The 27,071-nt window shown below is 42.9% G+C and overlaps 1 protein-coding gene across 1 annotated transcript; it reads right to left on the bottom strand.

Annotated features, from left to right (window-relative positions):
* Positions 1–1,382: 1,382 nt before the first annotated feature.
* On the bottom strand, positions 1,383–26,821 carry LOC109168323. The gene is made up of 12 exons (XM_019317336.1): positions 26,366–26,821; positions 8,065–8,244; positions 4,978–5,088; positions 4,599–4,889; positions 4,105–4,287; positions 3,614–3,889; positions 3,390–3,512; positions 3,032–3,235; positions 2,673–2,926; positions 2,333–2,537; positions 1,890–2,174; positions 1,383–1,754 (listed from the first exon to the last, which is right to left on the bottom strand). The coding sequence occupies exons 1-12, from the start codon at positions 26,552–26,554 to the stop codon at positions 1,434–1,436; spliced, it is 2,622 nt and encodes an 873-aa protein (XP_019172881.1). The 5' UTR covers positions 26,555–26,821; the 3' UTR covers positions 1,383–1,433.
* Between the last annotated feature and the right edge of the window lie 250 nt (positions 26,822–27,071).

The following is a 27,071-nucleotide window of genomic DNA, read 5'->3' as shown; positions in this document are numbered from 1 at the left end:
TTAACCACTCCCCATTCTCCAATCACTCATGAGTCACACATTTTATTGTGTGGCACTTTAAATTCTTGACCAATGACAGTATAGAAAAAAAATGAAGAGAGAGATTAGAGGAGTCAGCACTCAGCATCGCTTTAAACGGACAGGAGTAGGCACCAGTCAAAGCGAGATTCACATGAGGCTGCCTTTCGTCAATGATAATGAAACTTCAATAGAAGCAAAAAATCAATATATCAAATGGACTTGGAGTAACCGAAGAAATATTCAGAATAAATCATAATCTAGGCATATGATATGAATAGCTTTTCGTCGAAAAAAGTATTAAATTTGGACAACACAACCATGAAAAACGTATTGTATCTAATCCAATCAAACTACTTGAATGTTAAACCTACCGTTAATTTTGAAACACGGCTAAACTGAATGATCAAGGCTGAAGACATAGTGGGAAAAAAGGGATGCAATATAAAATGAAGACCTATAATTTTTGTAGTCATCAACTCATTGTATTTATAGGTGAAAAATATGAGAATTATAAATTTGTAAAAATTTTCAAAAAGAAAGTGTATTTATTTATTTAAGGTATTGCCCTAATCAATTCATCATATTGATATTCCTAATCAATTCATTATATTAATATTCCTAATTAATATTATTCCTAATTAATTCATAATATTGATATTACTAAATTTCCATTTCTCATTTACTTACCAAATAAGCTTTATTTAGTATTTGACCAATAAAATATAAAATATTTAATTAATTTGACTACAAAAGTTTGGGCGGGAAAATGAAATAGGAGAATTTTACTTTTATATATATATAGAATAGAATATATATAGATATCAAATTGTCTGTGATTTCTTTATGTTCCTTAGTTTTATATATATATATATATATATATATATATATATATATATATATATATATATATATTTTAAGTTTTATGCGTACTTTTGATTTAATTATTCTGCAATTCAAACTTCTTATTGAACTAAACTTTATTCCTTCCAATTATTTTCAAGTTTATTTCTTTTCAATTATTTTCTTGTTATTAAATTGCATTGTATCAATTCCCTGTAGTTCGATATTTGCTATTGCACATTATCACTACAACTGACTCGTGCCTTTGTAAGGACATTATAATTAAAAATTGTCCATCACTCATGTATCTTCATTAACAGGTCAACGAACCAGATCGCCCATACTTTAATTTAGCAATGGTGGCTGGCTCTCAGTCTGACTCCCAATAAATTTGGGACCTTGTCCCTCCGCCGTGTATTCTCTCATTTTTTTACAAGTTAATATGAATATACATATTTTTGTTTTTGTAAAAAAAAAAAAAAAAGATAATCATAATTATTTGTTTTTAAAACAAGATAATCATAGATAATACTCCTTATTTTCACATATTCTGCATGTTTCGAGTGAGATGATTACATAATCAATAACCTGCGTTTATTTATGTGAAGTAGTACTAGTAATAACAACAACCAAAAGAACAATAACATTTGCCCTAAAAAACTTCCAACCACAGTAGAGTGTCTGTTGTGACCTAGTGTATTCGCGTAGAGATGATAGTAAGCCGATGCATCCACATTTTCCAACACCTTAACCGCTTTGCCTTGCTTTTCATCAATAACCACTTGCCCGTTTTGTGTTGCTACTTTGATTTTCTTGATGGAAAATTTTGGTTTCAAGGCAGAAACATCGCCTGCTACAAGTACTGATCCTAGGATTTCCCCAACAAATGTTCCCTGCAACCAATTAAGATTGAAATGATGAATTGAGTTGAGATGGATAAACATGTCTGTCAATTAAGGATGTATATATATTATACTCCGTATATGTTACTAGCTAGCTAGCTAGGTAGGAATGAATCCAAGTTTTACCGTGTGTTGATATCTGGGATGCTTCATTTGCAAGTGATGTAGTGTTGACAGCAGACGTTTAGCAAAGGCTGCTTCAGGAGTTTTGTGTTGAATGAGTGTGTGTATGATTTCAGGGAATGAAGTAACTTTGCGCTGTGTGGCAAGGGGAATGAGAGTGATATTGAGTTTTGAAGAGAAAACTGTTTTTGCAGCCAAAGGATCCAAAAACAAATTGAGTTCTGGAGGCAGAATGGTCACATTTCCGTGATCGTTGATGTGCCCCCCACCCCCAACAACTACTACTTCCTGCACCAAATTATCAAAAGAAAATCAATCAAATATTCAAATCTCATCTCGATATCATGGTACCCCAACCCCAAATTAAAGCTGAACAATCTGAATTTCTTTCCACCAAATCTACGATAGCTAGATCGAAATATATATACACTACCTACTGTACTTGCCTGGATAGCAGATGACATATTCTCACCAGCACCAACAATCTTTGCTATGTTGGTCAGTGGACCATTTGTCAAAATGGTAATCTTGGATTTGGTTTGAAGAGAATTCACCACTGACTCCCACACTTGTAATGCAAGAGGTTGTCGTAGTTCAGGGTGATCAGTATCTCTTGGAGCTCCATATTTCACACAATTCTCTGCTGTATATCTGCAAATAAGATAGATAGATAGATTAGCAAAGAGGAAAGAATCATCATCTGATCTGATTACATATTGCATGATGGAATATAATTGAAGAAAACAGTCTATAAGGATCGGATCGGAAGAAGCTAAGGAAGTTTACCCCCGAGGGCTACGAGGCAAATCACGAGCTAAACCATATAGAGTATCCGAGTCAATAAATCCACCACTACCATGTGGGATAACCTTTTGATACTTGCAGTCTCCAACATTAGGGATGATTGGATCTGCAATGTTCATTGGAAATACATCTCCGAGGCCTACGGGAATGTCATCACGACCCATCATGTGTAACAGATCATAGATTACATCAATTGTTGCTGCATTTGCCCACCCAGTTGGGCTCACCAGAATTGCCTGCATGCAGGGAATATATTATATAGTTAAGGCAAATCAGATTAGATTATAGTATTATACACTAGCTACTAGCTAGCCTGCCTACAAGCTAAGTATGAAAGGAACCTTGAGATTGATATCTTCCACAGGAAGTTTAAGAAGATAAAAGAGAGCTAGGAAGTCTCCAGCACTCATGTCCATGTCAAACACAACATTTTTCCCAACCTGTTTTCCCCAGAGATCTGGTTTGTAAACTACTTCTTCATGGTTATAATAAGGATATTCTGTTGCAAAACTGAACCTGCTACTTTGTTCATTGCGGTTTATTACCTGCACATACATTATACACACAGTATTGTCTATCTCAAAATCATTGAATATAAGCTGCGCTACAGCACGTATAGTACAACAGAAAGATAGTCCCTCGATCGATCGTATTTAAAAAAGTAATACGGAGTAATATAAAACTAGACAGAAGACTTACATCCAAAAAGTTGATATAGAAGGCTCTATTTAATGGGCTTTTAACATCAGGGTTGGGTTTTGCTCTTACTGCAACGAGAACAGGCACACCTTCTTGACCCTCTGTCATCACCGTATACCCATCCTGATTAATATAAACAATAATGTATGTGTTAAAAAATTATTACAATATATATAATAATATGCATATATAAAAACCAAACCAAACCCCTACGTAGTACGTACTGTGCATTTTCCAGTGCCATTTTTGACAAGGCAAAATGGATCACGCAGACCAGTCTGAACATGTCCACTATGACAACCATTTCTGCTTAGCCTGAACTTTGGAGTCTTGCGACCATCAAAAAATGGATTTGAGCCATCAGACACACCATAGGGCTTGTTGGAGGTGATTACAGTAATGTTCATGTACTTCATTTCTGCAAACTCATTTTCTGGCTGCAGCTTACTCATAATTGAAGTAGCAACACCACACATAAATAAGTCCCACATGAAGTAGTTCTGCATTGCATTATTGCATACTAACATCATAAACCGCCGTTGAGTTTAATTTGTCTCATATAATAAATTAAACATTGATTGCATCTCTGATCTAGCTAGCTATTGCCTATTGGGTGTGCTCTTTAATTACCTTCTGCCATTACTATTCTTCATATTAATTAACTTACATATTTATTAATTAATTTGGATAGAATTGAAGCATGCATGCATCTTACCGCGTAGAATTGATCATCATTGGCAAAGGCAGTATCACGGGCCATTTTCAAGGACTTGAAAATGTATTGTGACTCATATGTGTGTTGATTTCTCTCAAAGTAATCAAACAATTCCGCACTAATGGGAATGGTGTTTGTGGCATCCAATGGAACAAGAGTAACTGGAATTCCAGAATGAATAACCTACAACGTAGCACAACAATAATCATCTTATCTATCTCATCTCAATATCAAATCTTCTTCAAGTGTTTAATTTGATGATTACCCAGAAAATGATTTCTGGAATATCAAAAAATTTCACACTATACAACCACCGTACCACACCATTTATATTATTATTAGAAATGTTATATTATAAACAAAACAATTATTATATATACTACAGACAATTCTGTTCATTTTTCGATAAATGGATCAGTCGTCATTTTTCTAGTTTTCAAACACATCCTAAGCGAGATAGATAGATAGGATGCATGTATGTATGTATGTATCACCTGGTATGCAGCAAAAGGATCCATAAAAATGTTGTACTCTGCATAAGGGTTACTATCAAAATCAGTGAAGAGATTGCCAATAATGTCACCTCCTTGCCCAGCTGCTCGCACACTGCCACCCATCACATATATGTGCTCTACATTTTGTTTCAAATGAGGATTCTTCATGAGAAACATAGCCAAGTTTGTACAGACTCCGATGATAAAAACAGTGGTCGGGCCAGCTGAAATCGTGTCCATCAATACTTGCTGAGCTGTGGGCTGCTCAAGTGGCGAATATCTTCTCTTTCCCTATTATATATATATATTTTTAATTAACATGCACGTCACTCTACAAACCAAAAAACCGCTAACTATATATAGTACAGTAGCTATATACCTGAGGGAGGAACCTCTTTCTTAAGCCAAAATTTGTGTCCACGTCTAAACGTCCCCCACGCCCAACAGGAATACTTTGTCTGTATCTACAATATCCAACTGTACCAACTCCCTGATCAATCAATTCTGCTATATATTAGCTACATACATACATGTTTTAATCAGATCAGGAAATTTTTAAACAGGGTAAAAAAATCCATATCATCCATGAGAAAAAAACAAAAACAAAAATTGTTTTCATACTTCAATTTCTAAATGTATCTTCTTCCCCAGTTGGAAAATAAAAAAAAGGTTGAGTTTTGCAATACAGATTTTATTCTATTAGTTAGTACATGCTCTATGAGATGGTCTAACTTAATAAAACTGAAATACTTCTTTAAAACTATTAATTTAAGAAATAAGCATTTAACTTCTAAAAATATCTACATATTCCATACACAACAACAATAATATTATTATATTACATACATTTCTAATATATACATAATAAAAACATGTAACACATTTATAAAAGCAAACTATTCTTAAAAAATCATAAATAACCTACATTGTAGTCTAGTGGCATGAAGTTGTTCTCCCGAATGAGAGGTCATGGGACTTTAGTAGTACTCAAAAAAAAAAAAATAATAATAATACAACCCTTGAAAAATTAGTTATTTCTCATGAAATGAGAATAACTTATTCTCAACAATAAAATGGCGTATTAAACAATCGATAATTTGGTTAGTACTTTAAGAATGCGTTGCAAATTACCTTATAGCTCTCACACATGCATCACAATTCACAAAGCTCCATCCAAATTACTATCGGCCACTATATTTTCTATTGTCAAAAGAGGGCAATAGTTGAAGTACCAAACTAGCAATGTAGTCAAATTGAACTTTGAGAAACAAATGAGAAAATAATGCCATTGTATTTGGAAAATAAAAGTAAATTCAATCAGCTTAATTAAAAGTACGTGTTTTTTATTTATGAGAAAATCCGCAGCCGCTATATATCTAAAGGTGCGTTATGTTATGGGTGAAATTGGGGTGTGTTTGGTTCGCACATGGGAATTAGAATCGGGATGAGTATCAAAAACTTGGTAATGGTAATAAGTTTTGGTGAAAGTATTTTGCATGTTTGGTAGTAGGGTGGAATGAAAATGATTAGGCTAAGGATGAATAATGAGATGAAACCCTTATAAAATAAGGGAATGAATTTTTCCATTAATGGAGTATTCTAAACCTATAGTAGTGTTTTAAAAACCAGTCAACCAAACAATAACAATCACTTTCATATCCATACCTGAGTGCTAAATTAAACCTGCCAGCCAAACACACCATTGGTCTTATGACCTTAACTAACAAATGACTACAAAGAAATAAACCAATTATGTTGCTTATGACTTACCAACTCAAGTCAAGAAGGTTAAAAGACATCAATTTAAAATTATCTTTTGGCCCTTGTACGGGATGGTTAGTAGATGAAAATATTATCAAAGACTAGATTTAATTACATGCACTATCACAATTCACAATAGTTTATGCCAATAGTAATGTGGTGAAATTGAAAGTAAAATCTTCACTATATGTTTAATGAATAAAAGTTAAATTAATCATTCAAGAAACATAAAACTAAGGACTAGCAAGGGGTTGTTATGCCCACGTATCTTCTAAGTTATAATAATGATATTTTGATACACTTTTAGTTCCGTGCAACGAATTAAACACTTACCTTTACAAATGAACGTAAACAACTAAAAGTAATGGAAAAACAATCAAATTATTATGACAATATATATAATAACATAAGAATATATTATCAGGATCAAGGTCGAGATTTATGCATATGATAATCAGTAGAGTATCTTTCAAGATCAAGGACATGATTTGAGTATGATTATCATTTTTTGTTTTTTTTTTCTTTTTTTTTTTTTTTTTTTTTAAAGGAGTATGATTATCTATTTATATCACTATAATAATAATAATTATTATTTATTATTTATGATGATTATATATTCGATAAAGGCCAATATGCTTGCAAGTGATGCTGTGACACACAACAAAGGGATGAGATTGTTTGGGACCGCAAATTATACCATGGATCAGGTTTTTCTTGCATTGTGGACTTTAATTTAAAAATAATATTCATATTTTATACATGTAGTTAACACATTCTGTACCTACAATTAACAATTTCTGTACCTGATGCAGACACATAAGACGACACCGGTTAACATGTTATGTGTCTGAAGCTAACATATTATGTATATATGCAGTTAACAATTTATGCGTTTGTAGTTATCAAGCTATATGTCTGTAATTACCATGTTATACACCTTCAATTTGTTTACAAGTATTGAAATTGTTAACTGCAAGTATAGAATGTATTAAGTGCAAACACATAATTTTTTAATCGGATTCACAATGCATCCATGGTATAACAAGGAAAATACTTGGTGTGCTCCCATTTTATACTCCTTACTGTTACTCCCTCTCACATGTTTTTGATGTAGACATTTTTCTGTGAACCCATATGATGAAAATAACTAATCTTAATTTGCCACCTCAAGGAGTATAAGTAAGAGAGTATAATTTGAGAGTAGGCATAGTAGAACTCATATCACAATTGGTTTGGGACACCCTCACGCCTTTCATGAGAATTCTTAGAGAACAAGAGGTTGGTATGGCATGAGTTGGAGTCGTCAATTAAGCCTGCGGCAGTCTTTGGGTTCACCCCTCAAATTTTTCTAAAAATAAAGAAAGATATTTCCATTTTCCATATACTTGTTTTCACTTCTTATTATTTTTCTTGGAGATCGAAGCACACGCTTGAAATGCGTAATATTATGAATTTGTACCTATTCAAAATGTGCTTATCGATACAATTTGTATAAGAATCATATCACATTTTTATATACAGTGTGTACAAGTTTGATTTATATTTTTTATTTTTCACTTTTAATGATCATCGAGTTTTAAAATATTCCACTTCTTGTACAAATCATTTAAAATGCACTTAAAAGTAATAGGGTGATATATGGTGAAATTCACAATCATTAAAATAGAAAAGAATCAAAGTCAAATACTCCGTATGTATTAATTACCTGTTCAATGATAGGGAGATATCCACCTACATTTGACAAAATGGTACCATCGTCAAGTATTCCGCCCTCTCCTCCCACACCGACAGAAATATCATCGCGTCCCATCATATAAAGCAGATCATATATGTGATTCACTGAATGTCCTGCATCACTCCATCCATTTGAGCTAATGCTTATTCCCTGATATGATACAATACATTATCTCAATCCATTTGAACTAACTATTCACTGATCTATATTTATACATGCCTTTTTTTTTCTTTTTTTTTTTTTTTCCAAATTAATGCTCACAATAGAATAACAATTATTTGGAATTAAATTAATAAATTTTGAGATGTCTCATCAATATAATCTCAAATAAAGAGGCTAAACACTACATTCATAAATAATGTACTAGACATGGATTGAATATTTGTGGTTTTTCACGTGAGGCAGCAGAAATAGAGTGGCACATTGTGATAAGAGGATACGACTCAAGTAATGGGGTGGTTGGGAGGAAGGACAGGTGATTGAAGAGGTATAAAAGCATGATGAGGATGGGAATCATCACAAAAACCCCCCAACCCTGATAATTCTTTAGTTACGATGGCACCTTTGCTCTCGACATGGCTATCGATGTGGTCAATCCGGCACCGACCAGTGCTGGTGTTGCTTTGTGAGTTTTCTATTGGGTGCCGTTTGTTGTGGGTCTCCCATAAAGATGAGGTTACGAAGGTTCACAAGCCGGACATTGTCCGGCTGTTGGAATCGAGGATTCTGGTTTCGTCGCCGATCAAGCATCCAAGAAGTTTGGCTATGAGAATTGGGTTCGAATAGAAGCAGTTGGGTTCATCTTTAGAGGCAGCTTATCGATGTGGATATTTTAGTCACAAACCCGCAATTCGTCTTGGTTAGAATCAAGTAGCTAGGGAACGAACAGTCTATCTCACAATCTTAGACAGAAGCTCTGGGAAAGTCTTGTCTTGATCAGGCAAGCTTCGCATGGAAATTACTATCGGGGACTACAATTACAATATAATGCTGTCACTCTTATCGACGATGTTAGCAATAAAGAGAACTTCCACAATCATAGATGTGATGGAATGAGAGATTGGATATTGAGAGAGGGTATGATTGATCTTGGATTCACAGGAGCTAGATTTAGCTGGACGAGAGGAACAGATAGCTCGACCTTTACCGGCGCATGCAAGGCTTGACAGAGCACTGTGCAATACCGACTAGTTAACCAAGTTCTCGGAGACTAGAGTGATCGGATCTGATCACTCCCCCATCCTTGTTAATACCGAGAGCCAAGCTACCCTTTCAACTAGCAATCCAGACTTCCATAATATTGTGAAAGTCAACTGGGATAACAGGCTGCCGCTGGAGCACTAAATATAGTGGCACGTGCATGGCAGCCTTGCAAAGAGGAAAAACCGTCTTACGAAATCCAGAATTGTATGGGAAACAAGCCAAACTAGAAAACAAGCTTTGTAACGAGCTTGAGGAGACTCTCTATCAGGAGGAGTTAAGTTAGTTTCAAAAGTCTAAGGAGGAATGGATTCAGTCGGGAGATCGCAATACCTTATTTTACCATGCGGCTACTATGGAACAACAGGGAAACCAGTCTTGTTAACTGGAACATTGTTACCCAAGCTAAGGAGGAAGGGGGCTTGGTATTATATCTGACGGTAAATATGTTACCGGAAATATAATATTATAAGAGTAACGAATAGTTGTATTGCTTCTTGTCTCAGTATAGAAAGTACAGTGTGTCCCCTACTCAGCTGAGGGAAGTTCTATTTATGCTAGGTCCTAACGGTAACAACATGAAGAGTCATCATTGGGGAGCTGAGCTAACGGCAAGAATATGAAGAGTCATGAATGAGGCGTTGAGGCTTTAACTCTCTCTCATCAAAGGTGGCATCAATGGTGGCTTCAAAGACAATAAAGGTGACACCTGTTGGAATTCCTAACCGTTGGAGTTCTGCCCGTTGGGTTCCCATGTGATGCTGAGTCAATGCCCATTTGTGATCCGGGTCGGGTGCCAGCCCTATTATCCTGTCACCAGTCCCCCCTACTCCTAAGGCAACGGATGTGTTTGAGTTGACTTGGGAATAAAGCTGAATTTGCTTGATATCGTGGAGAATCCCGATTGATCCGAGTATGTGATTTTATTTTCCAAATCACACATGAATTTTTTTTTTTTATGCTGGCCGAGACGGGCTGCGGCTTAGGCTGGTCGAGGTGCGTGCCTCCGGCCGAGGCATCGCCTCAACCGAGCGTGGCCAAGGCATCGCCTCAACTGATCGTGGCCGAGGCGTCGCCTCGACCGATCGTGGCCGAGGCGTGCGCCTCGGCTGACCGTGGCCGAGGCGTCGCCTCGACCGACCGTGGCCGAGGCGTGCGCCTCGGCTGAGGTGGCCGAGGCGTAGCCTCGACCGATCGCCGAGGCGTGCGCATCGGCTGATCGCGGCCGAGGTGTCGCCTCGACCAATCGTGGCCGAGGCGTGCGCCTCGGCTGACCGTGGCCGAGGCGTCGCCTCGACCGACCGTGGCTGAGGCGTCGCCTCGACCGATCGTGGGCCGAGGCGTCGCCTCGACCTATCGTGGCCGAGGCGTCGCCTCGACCGATCGTGGCCGAGGCGTCGCCTCGACCGATCGTGGCCGAGGCGTCGCCTCGACCGATCGTGGCCGAGGCGTCGCCTCGACCGATCGTGGCCGAGGCGTGGCCTCGACCGATCGTGGCCAAGGCGTGCGCTTCGGCTGATCGCGGCCGAGGCGTCGCCTCGACCGATCGTGGCCAAGGCGTGCGCTTCGGCTGATCGCGGCCTAGGCGTAGCCTCGTCCGATGGTTTTTTTTTTTTTTTTTTTTCGGGGCCGTGGCGTGCGCCTCAGCCATGTGGCCGAGGCGCGGTCTCGGCCTGTGGCCGAGGCGTGACCTCGGCCACTGGGCCGAGGCGGCCAAGGCGCGGCCTCGGCCATGTGGCCGAGGCGCGACCTCGGCCACTTGGCCGAGGCTTGTGCCTCGGCCTTGGCTGAGGCGCACCCTCAGCCAATTTTTTTTTTTTTTTTTTTTTTTTTTTGAAACAACATGGGCGGACCGCAAGCACGAGATATTTTTCCAAAAGATTTCAGAATGCAAAGCGGGGCGGACCGCGATTTCCAAACACCAGTTCCAAACGACTACTAGAATATTATGGAAAATACTTAATCAAATGTTCCTAGCTCCATACCCGATCGATCATCCTTACAGATGGTGTGGACTTATAGATCATTTCTGCCAATCTTTTTGCATGCTTTAACGTAACAACTGCGGGCCGCTCGCTGGTCTCCTCTGACGACCCCTATCCCGCTCAGAGTGGGGAACTTCATACACAAGTGTTCCACCGACACTATGGCCTTGAGGTTCTCCAGTGCCGGTCTCCCCAATATGATGTTGTGCGCGCAAGTGAGTTTTACCACGATGAATTCCAAGTCAAGTTTGCAAATGTTAGGGCTCGTGCCTATCTCCACTGGTAAGACCACTGACCCCTCCGTCTCCACTGAATCACCCGTAAATCCAGAGAGTGGGGTACGTACTTCTTTGAGCTGGTTCCTAAGTATCCCTAACTTGGTGAAGGCATCGTAATACATCACATTGACTGAGCTTCCCGTGTCGACTAAGATGCGGCGGATAATGACATCATTGACGTCCATCTCAATTACCAGGGCGTCACGATGGGGTAACGGGCCCTCTGGGAGGTCATCATCAGAGAAGGTGATGGCCTCCTGTCTCTGTTTCTTTTCTCTGGGAAGACTCGCCACTTCTCCCACGTATAGCTGCCGGCTCCACTTCTTTCTTTCCGCGGGCATGTCGCCCCCTGCAGGTCCACCATAGATAAAGTGTATGGTGTGCTTCTTTTGTCGTCTGGGCGCCACCTCGGTTTCTTTCTCGCTATCACTCTGCTCAGATATTTGGTCATGGTCTCTTTTTTTGGCGTTTGAGGTGGACGGCTCGGTGCCATACTCATTCCTCCAGACATTTTTTGGTGGATTGTGTTGCGGCTGTTGCTGCTGCTTGGATCGCTTGACGAAATGTCGGAAGTAGCCCTGCTGGATGAGGTCTTCTATTTGTCTCTTCAAAACGTGACACTCATCCGTATCGTGTCCGGCATGCCTATGAAACCTGCAGTACTTTGTTTGGTCTGCCTTTGGGGAGACCTTCATGCACTCCTCGGAGAATTCTACCATTCCCATCTCCTCAGCTTGCTTTAGAATGACACTGACGGGATGGGTAAGAGGACTCAAATTACGCAAGGGGACCAGGCGAGGCCGTTCGTGGTCTCGGCCTTTCCCTGCGGTCGGGTGGTTCGAGAGTGGTGCCTGGCTGGGCGGACCAGCTTTCCCAGGCTTCCCATCTTTCCTACCATCCTCTTCGTCCTTCTTCTTCCTGTCGACGTCCTCTGCTTCGGCATAGCGGCTAGCCGTCCTCATCAGATCTTCGTAAGAGCGGGGGTGGTGAGCGTTCAGCTGCTTGTGGAAATACCCTGATCTTAAGGCATGGATAAATATCGGGATCGCCGCCTTGGAGTCGAAGTCGTAGACATTATTGACTTCCTTTTTCCATTTGATCAGGAAGTCTTTGAGGCTCTCGCCTCTATCTTGCTTCACTACACAGAGGTGAGAGAAGGGTTTCTTGCGATGTATGCTACCGGAGAAGTATGTTAGGAAGCTCTTGGATAACTCCCCAAAGTTTTTGATCGACCCATCTGGGATGGTGTTAAACCAGTCTTGGGCCGCTCCATCCAGTGTGGACAAGAACGCTCGGCACATGATGGCGTCCCCTGCCCCGATCATTACCATAGCAGCCTTGTACCTCGTCATGTGGACACGTGGGTCAGTGGCCCCCGTGTACTTCTTGATGGCGGGCAACCTAAAGTCCCTCGGCAAAGGTACGTCCATGATGCTAGGGGAGAATGGTGCTGCCATCCGTACCTCAGGTTCCGGCGACTGCTCCCGTGCCTCCACCCTTCTTGCTAACTCCTCGATTCTTCTCTGCAGCCTCTCGACCAGGGCCGACTCGTCAGGGTGCCGACGCGGGGCCGGCTGCCGCTCCTCCATGTGTCGGCGTGGAGCTAGTTCATCGACGTGTTGTCTATCTGAGTGTCGACGCGGAGCGGGTTCCTCGACGTTCCGTCCATCCAAGTGTCGGTGTGGGACCCGCTCATCAGCGCGTCGCTTCTCCGCCGAGTGCCGACGCAGAGCCGGCTCATCGACGCGTCGCTCCTCCAGGTGTCGACGTAGGGCCGACTCATCAACGTGTCGGCGTGGGGTCGGCTCCCGAGACTCGCCCACCTCCTCTGTGGGTGATCTCTCGGCTTGTCTGTTCTCGTGTTGGCGAGGGCCTCTGGTAGAGGACCCCTCGGCCCGTGATCCTAATCTTTGCCGCACGGGCGCCCTCTGTCCCAATCGTTCTGGCGCAGATTGGGAAGGGCCTGGTTGTCGTCTCGCCGGTCCACTTCTTTGGGCCTCTACCCCTATTTGCTGGGGCCGCGGCGTGGGCACTTGGCCTTGCAGTCCCACCGCCACCTGATTTAGCGCCGCCGTCACTGCTTGCTGAATGATATCGGCGGTCGCCTGGAGGTTCACGGCTTGGTTCACCCCCCCATTGTTGAGTTGGTCTCGAAGGTCCCCGGGCCTCCTGTTCACGGCTTGGTTTACCCCTCCATTGTTGAGTTGGTCTCGAAGGTCCCCGGGCCTCCCGTTGTTGAGCTGTTCTCGGAGGTCCCCTCCGCGATTGTTGGTGAGTTGGTCCCGGAGGTCACCTGAGGCATTGCCACTGTTCACGTTGCGAGAACCGTGGGAGCTGCGGGACGCCATTCTTTCAGGCTTGCTGTTGAAAGAGAAAAAGAGTAGTGTTGTAGCCTGCTTGAGTATTGGACTCAGGCTCTCAATGAAAGCACCAATGACGGTAAATATGTTACCGGAAATATAATATTATAAGAGTAACGAATAGTTGTATTGCTTCTTGTCTCAGTATAGAAAGTACAGTGTGTCCCCTACTCAGCTGAGGGAAGTTCTATTTATGCTAGGTCCTAACGGTAACAACATGAAGAGTCATCATTGGGGAGCTGAGCTAACGGCAAGAATATGAAGAGTCATGAATGAGGCGTTGAGGCTTTAACTCTCTCTCATCAAAGGTGGCATCAATGGTGGCTTCAAAGACAATAAAGGTGACACCTGTTGGAATTCCTAACCGTTGGAGTTCTGCCCGTTGGGTTCCCATGTGATGCTGAGTCAATGCCCATTTGTGATCCGGGTCGGGTGCCAGCCCTATTATCCTGTCAATATCCATGCGAGATATGAATATCTCGCTTCTGGCGAAACTAGGATGGAGGGTGATAAAGGAAAGTCAGAAAACATATATGGGCTCAAGTTGTCACGAAGAAGTATATGAAAGATGGGGCATGGCCGCCATGACAAGAAAAATAAAAGATTCCAACATTCTTCAGGAAGGAGCAAAGATGGTGGTTAGAAACGGGAAAGCGACGAGATTTGCTGGCTCGGTGATTCAACGCTTAGAAGCTGGATGATAGGGCCTTTGAACAATGATGATGAGAACGTAAAGGTGGCCGAGGTCTGGGATGATAACGGCTCTAGCTTGGAACTTGGACCGAATTGGAGTAGCGTTACACCACAAGAAAAGGAGTCAGCGCAGCTAGCGATGAAGGTGCTTCTGGCTGACGCTACCAAACATGATACGCTGGGTTGCAATTGAAGACCAGCGAGACAAATATGTTCACTACGAAATCAACATACGATTTCGCAAACGGTAGAAGGAGTGAGTCAAACAAAGAGGGATGGAATGATGTTTGGAAGCTGAGAGTCCTGAATAGGATTCACATGTTTTTATGGCTTGTCAAGCAAGGTAAGATAATGTGAAATGCGGAGAGGAAAAAACCGGGTTTCTCACAAGACGAGAGATGAGGAAAGTGTGGAGCCAAAAAGAAAGACGTCGACCATGTTATAAGAAATTGCCCAGCAGTTTAGGAGAGAATTAATGTACTGGGAAACCAAGGTATGTCTTTCGTAACCAATTTGGATAATTGGTTGAATACTAACTTGGTAGGTGACAAAAGCGGAAGGAAGAGGGAGAGTCGCAATGCTAGATTTCCCATCACAGCATGGTGGATTTGGAAGTGGAGAAACAACCATGCTTTCAACAATAAGATTAACTGGTTTCGAAGGCAGTTCAAAGAAATTGAAGCGTTAGATCCTCGATAGAACCACGGGCTCAAAGGAGAAGACGAGCTGCGTTAACATGAGACGAAATCCCAAGTCACCACCACCGCCTGGATGGAAGAAGGTGAATACGGACGGAAGCTCACGAGGAGCAAACCACAAAGCGACGTGCGAAGGAGTAATTAGAGATGAGAACGCTGTTTTCTTAAGCATGTCCGATCCCAAGGGAACAAAACAGGCTTGCAGACTTTATCTCAGGACAACCTTCTGATGATGCCAATGATGAACGTATCTATGATCATGCCACTACCAGCATGCAACGTTTATTGAGAGATGATGAGCTTGGGCTCCTGGGCACCTCTAACATTGTGAGGGTCAACCACTAACCCTGGGTATCCCCCTCCCCCCATGTAAAAAAAAAAAAAAGGAGCTGGGGTAATAGCCTATAATATTAAAAGAGTTAATTCCATTTTTTGCCGTAAATTTATAAGTGACCGTCAAATTTTAGTTATTTTTTATCAGAACATCCACTTTTGGTCCTAGTATTATTGTGACAGACCATTTCTGGTTCTCTATCAACAAAACAGTTTAAATGTTGTTAAATACAAGGGCATTTCGGTCTTCAATTATTGATTTTTTTTATATAAAAAAACATTAAAAAAATATAAATTGGGTCAACCTACTTTGTATAAAAACGATCTAAATGTCAAGGTATTTAACATCTTAACGATTTTGCTGACGGATGATCAAAAATTGTTATGTCACAACAACACTAGAACCAAATAAGGATATTCTGATAAAGAAAAAAAAAATTAAAAGTGGACTGTCACCTATAAATTTAGGACAAAAATGGAATTAACTCAATATTAAAATAAAATTGACATATTAGAGGTGGATTTAATTACCGATTTGGTCCATCGACTATGAGGATTTCACCACTTTGGTCCTCAACTTTTAAAATTGACATTTAGTCCCCAACTATCCAAATGTTAACCGAAATGGTCCTTGACCCAACCACCGTTTGTTAGATGTTAAAAACAAGGATAGAAATGTAATTTCCCTTTCTTTGTCTTCTCTGATGTCCCTTTTCATGCCTCAATTGTGCGTAAGGTAAGGCGGAGATGAGGGCGGAATGAACAAGAGCGAAAAAGAGACGAAAATGACGGGGATTGTTGTAACACCCCGTGTTACGGCCCCTAAAATCATTTAATTAATTAATCAATAGCCCAAGAGAAAGAATAAATCATAATGATTAATTAGGGCAAAAGGCCCACCATAGTCCATGGGCCCTCATATATAAACCCAACCCCTAAACCCAATCCTTAGTTCCAAAAGGAATAGAATTAGCGAGCCTATAATATTAGTTCCTAATTAGGACTCCTAAATATATAAATAGGGGACTTAGGAGGCACCTAGAACTTCCCACAAGAAAAACGCCCCACCACCAAAAGAGCTCCAAGAATCCCCTTAGGAGAAATCAAGAAAGCAAGGAAGCTTAGAGAAAGACCCTTCATAGCCAAGGAATTAATTAAGGCTAAGAGGTAACCCATGTCTCAACAAAACCTATTTTCATAGCTATGATTTCCCCATATTATTGTATATTGATGAATTGTGATATTATTATTGATGTTTGATGTGATGATCCCATGAGGGATCTTGATGATCTTGATATTGGGAGATTCTTGGTGATTATGGAATTTTTGATGATTATATAGAGTTCTTGGTGATTATGTGTTGTTCTTGATGATTGTGTGATGCTCTTGATGTTTATGTGTTATTCTTACCAAATCTTGCAATTAGAAGACGAACCGTATACTTATTGATATAAAAGTGATTAGAACCCTAGGTTGTATCGTATGATATTATTCTTGGTGTATCGGGTGGGGAAATCGCATGTTCGGGTGTCGATTATGTTTAGAAAAGCATGATAGGTTATGTGCCGTACGTTTCTCGTATTTGATCCGTTAATTGTCTACGTGTTAATCGTTAATTGCGTTGCAAAGTGTCTAAGCATGGTTTCGGGTTCCACAACGGTTCCCGGGGCGCAATTGATGAAAAAGAGTCAGTGGGGGGTAGGGAACCCGCCACCTACCCGGTGCCTAGAATCACCGCCTGGCAGCGGGTGGCCGGCGGGCGGGCAGCTGCCCGCGGGCGACCCGCTGCCCGGAACAGTAAAACCGGCGGGCAGTCGATGGGTGGCCCCCCACCCACCGGCTACCCGCTGGAAATTCATCCCAACTTGGGATCCCGGCTTCCCCGTTTGATGTTCCCCGTTCCCCGTGGTGTCCCAACGGACTCCGTTTATCGTGCCTATGTCTAGTTTGATGTTTCGGGTACCGTTCGTAGGTTTATGAGTCTATTATATTGCATGCTAGTTGAATTGGTATCCCGTTGACCTAGGTGGAAGAAGCATGAACCCCTTAGGACTATTCTTAGTAAGTGATGGATCACGCATAGGTTTTGTTATACGTTTTCTCCCCCTTCCTAATGTGTAATATGGGTTGCATGTGCTTGCTATGTGTTATGTGGGTGTTACCCCAATTCGGTTGCGATCGGATTGGTACTCTTGGGCTGCGGTCCATCGTTTGGTTGCGATCAAACGTTTCTATACGAGCTGCGGTTCGTCATTTTTCCTGGCTGCGGTCAGATGACATTCTCTTGGGCTGCGGTCCACTGTTTGGTTGCGATCAAACACTATGATGAGCTGCGGTTCATCGGTCGGTTGCGATCGACCCCTCCGTGTTGCGATGCGGGGCAGGGTGCTGCGGGGCCGTGTCAGAGCTATATGCGCTGACCCTCATGTATGGGCATGCGATTGGTCCTGTGGCGCCAACAAAGTGTGTTATGTGTTGTGACATGGGCGAGTTGTGATCATGAGTGTCTTGGGGGATGTGACTATGGGATCTATATTGGGGATTGTTCATGTTGGGTTATGATCATTGTTTATGCTTTGCCTTATCTGCCTTATCTGTTGTAAACTGCATATGCTCGTTATAACTGTGCTTGTGTCTGGCCTTATCTGTCGAGTCATTCCCGGTTTTAAAGCTAGTGTTCGTAGGATATATCTTCATGCTCAAAATGGTTTTCGTATATCTATATATATCTCTATATGTATTGTATTTCAACGCGTTGGAGTGGGTTACCAGCATCTCTCGCTGAACAGATATATTTGGCTTTCAGGCACAGAGGACTAGAGCACTGGAGCGCGCTAGAACTGGAGCGTAGAAGTAGAGTAGTTTCCCTTTCGGCCTGCGTTCCATATTATGCATTATGTTTCAATGGGTATTAGTTAGACAGCCTGTGCACCTGGGTTCTCTAGCCCAGGTGTGGCATAGCACCCCGTACACTTATGATATACTTTGGGATGTAATGAGATATTACCTTTATTATATAAGCTTAAAATGTCTTGAAAATCTGGGGTGTTACAGTTGGTATCAGAGCCTAAGTTTGACCCTAGGAAAAGACTCTTAAGACCGGACTTTAGGACGTTAGGCTTGAACTCTAAGTACCTAGGAACATAGGACTCAGGAATCTTAAGGACGCGCGGTGAGATTGTGAAACCTACACATAACTTCCCGACACGTTGCCCTTCCCCATTCTAAAACCCTTCCCCCCTTATCACTTCACCAGAAGTGCATCGAACTCTAACTTAACATTCTTATAAACACTGACCAGAAAGACGATAGCATGGCACCGAACAGAAGGCAATCAAGGACTCCGGAACCCGCCACTAATGACCCCTTGACCCAAACTCTACAGCAACTAACACGGGTCGCACAGGCACTAAGTGACGCGGCCCTTCGCAACAACAGGCCCCCACCGCCTCCATCAAACGCAAACTCGGACGTCGCCCGACAAGTCTCAAATCACCGACCACCCACGTTTTCGGGAGAAGAGGATCCCGCGGTCCTAGAAGAATGGATCCGGACGCTTGATAAGATTTTTGGAGTAGTGGAATGCCCAGAGGAACGCCGCGTAGAGATAGCCTCGTTCTACTTCGGGCACGAGGCCGACCTCTGGTGGATCCACGAGGGACCCACCTATCAACAAGAACCGGGGTTCAATTGGGGGGACCTCAAGACACGACTACGAGAGAGATTCTATCCAACCCACGTGAAGGCATCCATGTACAAAGAGTTCCTTCATCTAAAACAAGGAACGACCACCGTCGTAGAGTACCATAAACGATTCCTCGAGCTGGCACGCTTCGCGCCAGAGCTAGTCCCCACCGAGGTAACCAAGATAGAGAGATTCGTGTCGGGCCTCAACTTCGAAGCTCGAAAGGCGCTAGTGGTAAGCAGACCTCGGACCCTCAACGAGGCTTACTCCAGTGCCGCGAATCTCTATCGGATCCAACTACTCCAACGCGGAGTTCAGGAACAAATACGAAGAAGAAACACCGGAAGTGGGGCACCGCCAGTGAAAAGAACGAGAAACGACACCGGCACAAGGACGAACAACCCGACCAACCAAAGACCGACCCTGGGAAACAACGAAGCTAATCCAAGAAGCTTCCCTTGTCCGAGATGCAACAAAAGCCATAGGGGCAAGGATTGCGCAGGCAACCCCATGCTTCAACTGCGGAGAGGAGGGGCACAAGGCCTTCCAGTGCACTCGACCCCAAAGACCACGCCCCGCCACCATAGGCCAACACGGGGGCACCGGTCATCAAGGAAGTTACGGTGCTCCCGGAAAGGTATTCGTTATGAGCCACACTCAAGCCAACCTCGGAAACGAAGAAGACCTAGAAGGGGAAAACCCAACCCCGGAAGACGAGGACCATACGGATCCCACCGAAGAAAACCCAGAAAACGAATTCTGTCTAGGATAAACCATCACACCCCTTGTATCGTATGGACCACCTATTTAGCTTAAATACTTCGAAAACATTATGTCTAGTATTATGAATAAGGATCTTTGGTCAAACTTCAATTTCCACTACGAAAATAAAGCACAAGTGATATCATCAACCCAACCCTTCCCCCACTAAAGGACAAAATAAGGAAAAAGACAAAGGAGGACCACACCACCAAGAAATGCCCAATGTCACCATTAGGAATTGAACACTAGACCTCACATTTGCAAGTCCAAGTCCCAACCACTAAGCCATGAGTGTTTCTTGAAACCTTAAGGGGGATGACCCCTTGTTAAATCCCTCCAAGTCCCTAAAACCCACAAAACCCCCAAATCAAAAACCCTTCTTCTTCTTCCTCCTCTTCCCCACTCTTTCCCCACCTCACACACCTCGCCGCCCCACCCCAGCAGAACCGACGACCACGCACCACCGCCGCGCCGCCGTCCCAGCCGACCTCGCCCACCGCCCGGAGAACACCCAGCGGCGACCCGCTGCCTCCCTACCCGCCAGCGACGCCACCCGCCATCCACCCAAGCCTCGCCCGCTGCCACCATCGCCCACGCGACCGTAGGCCTCCACCGCCCCGCCGGAAAATTGCCGAGCTCTGCCCCACCATCGCCACCTTGTAGCAGCTCGAACCACCGCCGGAAACCCGCCGGAAAGCTCGCCGGAAAATCGCCGTCGCCGCCGTGCCGGAAAAAGGAGTCGCCGGGAAACGTCACCAACAAACGATCATCATCATGCCAAAGAAACCTCTCGGAATCCGCACCCCGGAGTGGAGCAATGCCGATTACACCGTAATCGGAGGTAAAGCACTCGAACCCGACCAATTCTCTCCGGAATTGGTTGACATGCTTAGACATCAAGGGCTCTTAGACACTTACCTTGCCATCAAAGGGGACACATACCCCGACTTGGTAAAAGAATTCTACCAACACCTTGTAGCCACCAAACGAGGTGACAAAGTAGAAATTACCACCAAGGTCCGTGGCAAGGAAATTGTGCTTTCCGAGGGCCGGTTGGCCAAGCTCTTGAAATTGACCACCACGGGTGTGTCTGACTATGACCGAAAGGGGTGGATTGATACCCAAACCACGGGATACAAGGACTATCTTGGGTACTTACTCGGGAAAGAGGACGGGTTCACCTCGGCCACTCGACCAAACCGAAAGTGGCTATCGGCAGAGCAAAAGATATTGGTTATGATTGTAACCGATAGCCTCTTGCCAACCAATAACAAGAGCAAGGATGTGGGGAGCTTGGAGTGCACCTTTGCGTATCTCCTAAAACATAAAATCAAGTTCAACCTGCCGGCACTCATGCTAAAGCACATAGAGTTCTGCAAAACAAACAACCGGCTTAGCCTACCCTACGGGATGATCCTAAGTTGGATCATGGAGAAAAAGGGGGTGGACCTAAGCCACACCGAGGTCAAAACCGCCAACGGCATGGTTTTCAATGCCCAAAACCTCCGCCGCAACGACATCTACTACACCGAGGGAGGACACTATCTCACCCTCGAAGAAATTTGCCAAAAACCCGAGGAGGAACGTAGGGAATTGGTTGATCGATTGGACATCTCCAAGAAAAAGCTCAAGCGAGCCATGCAAGATTGCGGAGGTACGGAGGGAAATGAGGGACAAGAAGAGGAAGACGGGCCTAACCCGTCAGTGCACCCACAACCAGGAGGGAACCCGAGGGGACAAAATGAGGGTTCGGTCAACGAACGCATACTCGCTCAGCTCGACCGGCAGAATCAAATCATGGAAGAAGGGTTCTCATCCTAGATTCGCACCACACGCGCACTCGATCAAAGGGTAGCAGCGATCGAGGCCGCCTTGGGCACTCGCGGTGCATCCAGTTCCAGCGCAGGAAACCGAGGTACAACCGAAAAATTCTCTATCACCACACCATCAAAAGTTCAGCCTACCCCAAGCCAAGACAAACGTAAGGCCGCAACCCTAATCAGGAGGCCGAGCTACGAGGTGTCTAGGGGTGAAAGGATGGACTATAACACCGGGCTTCGGGGACGAAGCCCCTTGTAAGGGGGGGAGAGTGTAACACCCCGTGTTACGGCCCCTAAAACCATTTAATTAATTAATCAATAGCCCAAGAGAAAGAATAAATCATAATGATTAATTAGGGAAAAAGGCCCACCATAGTCCATGGGCCCTCATATATAAACCCAACCCCTAAACCCAATCCTTAGTTCCAAAAGGAATAGAATTAGCGAGCCTATAATATTAGTTCCTAATTAGGACTCCTAAATATATAAATAGGGGACTTAGGAGGCACCTAGAACTTCCCACAAGAAAAACGCCCCACCACCAAAAGAGCTCCAAGAATCCCCTTAGGAGAAATCAAGAAAGCAAGGAAGCTTAGAGAAAGACCCTTCATAGCCAAGGAATTAATTAAGGCTAAGAGGTAACCCATGTCTCAACAAAACCTATTTTCAAAGCTATGATTTCCCCATATTATTGTATATTGATGAATTGTGATATTATTATTGATGTTTGATGTGATGATCCCATGAGGGATCTTGATGATCTTGATATTGGGAGATTCTTGATGATTATGGAATTCTTGATGATTATATAGAGTTCTTGGTGATTATGTGTTGTTCTTGATGATTGTGTGATGATCTTGATGTTTATGTGTTATTCATACCGAATCTTGCAATTAGAAGACGAACCGTATACTTATTGATATAAAAGTGATTAGAACCCTAGGTTGTATCGTATGATATTATTCTTGGTGTATCGGGTGGGGAAATCGCATGTTCGGGTGTCGATTATGTTTAGAAAAGCATGATAGGTTATGTGCCGTACGTTTCTCGTATTTGATCCGTTAATTGTCTACGTGTTAATCGTTAATTGCGTTGCAAAGTGTCTAAGCATGGTTTCGGGTTCCACAACGGTTCCCGGGGCGCAATTGATGAAAAAGAGTCAGTGGGGGGTAGGGGACCCGCCACCTACCCGGTGCCGAGAATCACCGCCTGGCAGCGAGTGGCCGGCGGGCGGGCAGCTGCCCGCCGGCGACCTGCTGCCCGGAACAGTAAAACCGGCGGGCAGTCGACGGGTGGCCCCCCACCCACCGGCTACCCGCTGGAAATTCATCCCAACTTGGGATCCCGGCTTCCCCGTTTGATGTTCCCCGTTCCCCGTGGTGGCCCAACGGACTCCGTTTATCGTGCCTATGTCTAGTTTGATGTTTCGGGTACCGTTCGTAGGTTTATGAGTCTATTATATTGCATGCTAGTTGAATTGGTATCCCGTTGACCTAGGTGGAAGAAGCATGAACCCCTTAGGACTATTCTTAGTAAGTGATGGATCACGCATAGGTTTTGTTATACGTTTTCTCCCCCTTCCTAATGTGTAATATGGGTTGCATGTGCTTGCTATGTGTTATGTGGGTGTTACCCCAATTCGGTTGCGATCGGATTGGTTATCCTGAGCTGCGGTTCAGAAGCTGGCTGCGGTCAGATTGATACTCTTGGGCTGCGGTCCACCGTTTGGTTGCGATCAAACGTTTCTATACGAGCTGCGGTTCGTCCTTTTTCCTGGCTGCGGTCAGATGACATTCTCTTGGGCTGCGGTCCACTGTTTGGTTGCGATCAAACACTATGATGAGCTGCGGTTCATCGGTCGGTTGCGATCGACCCCTCCGTGTTGCGATGCGGGGCAGGGTGCTGCGGGGCCGTGTCAGAGCCATATGCGCTGACCCTCATGTATGGGCATGCGATTGGTCCTGTGGCGCCAACAAAGTGTGTTATGTGTTGTGACATGGGCGAGTTGTGATCATGAGTGTCTTGGGGGATGTGACTATGTGATCTATATTGGGGATTGTTCATGTTGGGTTATGATCATTGTTTATGCTTTGCCTTATCTGCCTTATCTGTTGTAAACTGCATATGCTCGTTATAACTATGCTTGTGTCTGGCCTTATCTGTCGAGTCATTCCCGGTTTTAAAGCTAGTGTTCGTAGGATATATCTTCATGCTCAAAATGGTTTTCGTATATCTATATATATCTCTATATGTATTGTATTTCAACGCGTTGGAGTGGGTTACCAGCATCTCTCGCTGAACAGATATATTTGGCTTTCAGGCACAGAGGACTAGAGCACTGGAGCGCGCTAGAACTGGAGCGTAGAAGTAGAGTAGTTTCCCTTTCGGCCTGCGTGCCATATTATGCATTATGTTTCAATGGGTATTAGTTAGACAGCCTGTGCACCTGGGTTCTCTAGCCCAGGTGTGGCATAGCACCCCGTACACTTATGATATACTTTGGGATGTAATGAGATATTACCTTTATTATATAAGCTTAAAATGTCTTGAAAATCTGGGGTGTTACAATTGTGGCGGAGATGAGGGCGGATCGGCGAAAAAGCCTTGAGGGGCGAAGAAGGGGGTCAAGGTGGAGGAAACGACGGGGATTGTGTTGGAAGCGGAAGCTGTGGCGGAGATGAGGGCGGATCGACGGAGAAGGGGGGCCGAGGTGGAGGAAACGATGGGGATTGTGGTGGAGTGGAAGGTGTGGCGGAGAAGAGGGCGGATTGCCGGAGAAGCCCTGAGCGGCTGCAATTTCAGGTGAAGGGGGACGAGATTGGGGTATATGATTCTAGAACCTATCTAATTTGCATTGACAATCACATTTTCACAAACATTTGCTCTGCAAATGACAGAGAGAATGCGCTCATGGTTACTACTGTTTCGGCTATCCACATGTCAGCGGATGTGGCAACGGCTGGTGAAGGATTCAAGGCAGAGCGAGTTCTGGTGGCAGCGGCGGTCGTCGCCTAGCCACCGTTGACAAAATTGTTGAGGGAGATGGAGGGTCGAGCGGATGTGTAGACGACGGTTCTAAACAAGAGGCAGGCATCCTCGAAATCCTCGTTCGATCCTGAGGACTCCAAGTTATCTGGGACAGCGGAGGAGAACAGGTTTCTGGGTTCGAGGAAATCATCGTCTTCATCTTCAACATGGTCCCGGTTCAGTATTCTTCAATTCCGACTCCAGTCTTAGGACTCCAACTCGGCATCGTTGCCTTCATCGTTGTCGCCTTTAACATCGTCTTCATCGGAGCGGCGATGGCGGAGGAGAAGCTGGGCAGTAGCTGAGCGAGGTCTTCTCCCCTCCATTTTTCGGCGATCTCAGTTTCTGGGCGCAGGTGGCAGCGACGGTTCCTTTCGGCGGTACAGCCGGGCCTCTCTCGTTCGTCGACTTGAAGATGAAGATTATTAGAATTCCTATTTTACCCTTGCATTTTGACGGTAAAATAAATTGAGGACCATTTTGGTTAATGTTTTCATAGTTGGGGACTAAATTGGTCAATTTTAAAAGTCGAGGATTAAAGTGATAAAATGGAGGGACTAAATCGGTAATTAACTTTTAGAGGTGCGTGGAATGACTTAAGGTAGAAACAGTGGGCAGGGGCTATGCCGCATTGCCTAACCTCATTGACATCCCTAACTATATGGTATCACATTCATAGTCAATATGCAATGTGTATCCTCATGTCCGAATGCTATGCAATATAGTATATTAATGTCTAAATATTATTTAGAAATAAAAGATACACTAAAGAAAGAATATATCAATTTTATGGAAAGGGATAAATTTATATTCATTCGATGATAATTAGGTAAAAAAATTATGAATACTCTAAAGTATCTATTTTTATATGTAATTAAAACGACAGGTTATTATGTGCATATACATGTATAATGTATTATAATAAAGTTACTGTAAATCACATATATAATTTACTTGTTAAACGAATGTTGTTTTCACCCTAAAATTACCCGAGTTAGTCATCATTTTGGTTCCTCAATTGTTTCTTAAGTATCAGTATAGTTTTTAATTTTGAATTTCAACTAATTTGATCATCAACTTGTATAAAATATTGTCTAATTGGTCAATGAAAGGGTTTAATTGACAACATTTTAAACAATTCGAATATTAAATTGGTTGAAATTGAAAGCTAAGGACCAAAAAGTAATTGAAGGTCAAACATATTGATTTTCTCACTACCATTTAATAATTATTTATAATGCAATAAATGCCACGTCATATATTATATACTTTAGAAAAGAAAATTATTTGTATTTATTCATTATTTGTGAATGTGTTGATCCTATCACAAGTAGATAAGATATCGTCAGAGAAAAGAGTGTTTAGACAGAAATTATTTTTTCCCAAAAGAAATATAGAATTCTGATTAAAAGAGAGTATGGTTTATATACCTTCAAATCAAATTCTGATTTGTTAAGCTTCAACAGATACAAGAGCGCAAATAAATCATCGGTGTCGGCATCGGTATCCAACAGAATCCGGTGAGGAAGACACTCCACACAGCCCATCACCCCTGCCGCCGCCACAACCATCAACACAAATCTCTGCAACACCATCTTCTCTCTATTCAGGAATCTCATATTCACAAAAACACTAAAAAATGATACCAATTTTTTTGAAGGTTACAAACTTCCTTTGATTTGGAGAAAGCCTACAATCGCTATTACTCTGAATGTGGTATGAAATTTCTTAGCCAGACAGAAAGTTGAGGGTAGCCTGTGGTGAACTTAGAAATATTACATATACATATATAGGAATTGTTTTCGAATTATATTCCTTCCTCTCATATTTCAAAAAGAAAAAACAAATCGGGAATTATGGTTAGTTTGGGAGAAAAAAGAAATATAAAGGAATGTTTGGGACCAAAAAAAAAAAAAAATCTTCTGTTTTGGTCGTAGAAACAAATTAAGTAAATTTAACGCATTAATGATGTGATAGACGTAATCTTACTTTTGCCTATAAGTAATAAATGTTTTAGTATTTTAAATTGTTTTTTGAAGAGAATTTTAAGTAATAAAATTATTAATATTGTTTTTTTTTTTTTAATACAATGAAAACGTCAACTTAAGTTATAAAATTTGTTTAATATGTATGATG

The sequence above is a fragment of the Ipomoea nil genome, unplaced genomic scaffold (assembly GCF_001879475.1).
Source record: "Ipomoea nil cultivar Tokyo-kokei standard unplaced genomic scaffold, Asagao_1.1 scaffold3195, whole genome shotgun sequence".
In the NCBI taxonomy this organism is placed as follows: Eukaryota; Viridiplantae; Streptophyta; class Magnoliopsida; order Solanales; family Convolvulaceae; genus Ipomoea; species Ipomoea nil.
Note: the sequence above shows the minus strand (reverse complement) of the source record. Positions and strands in the feature narration are given on the sequence as shown.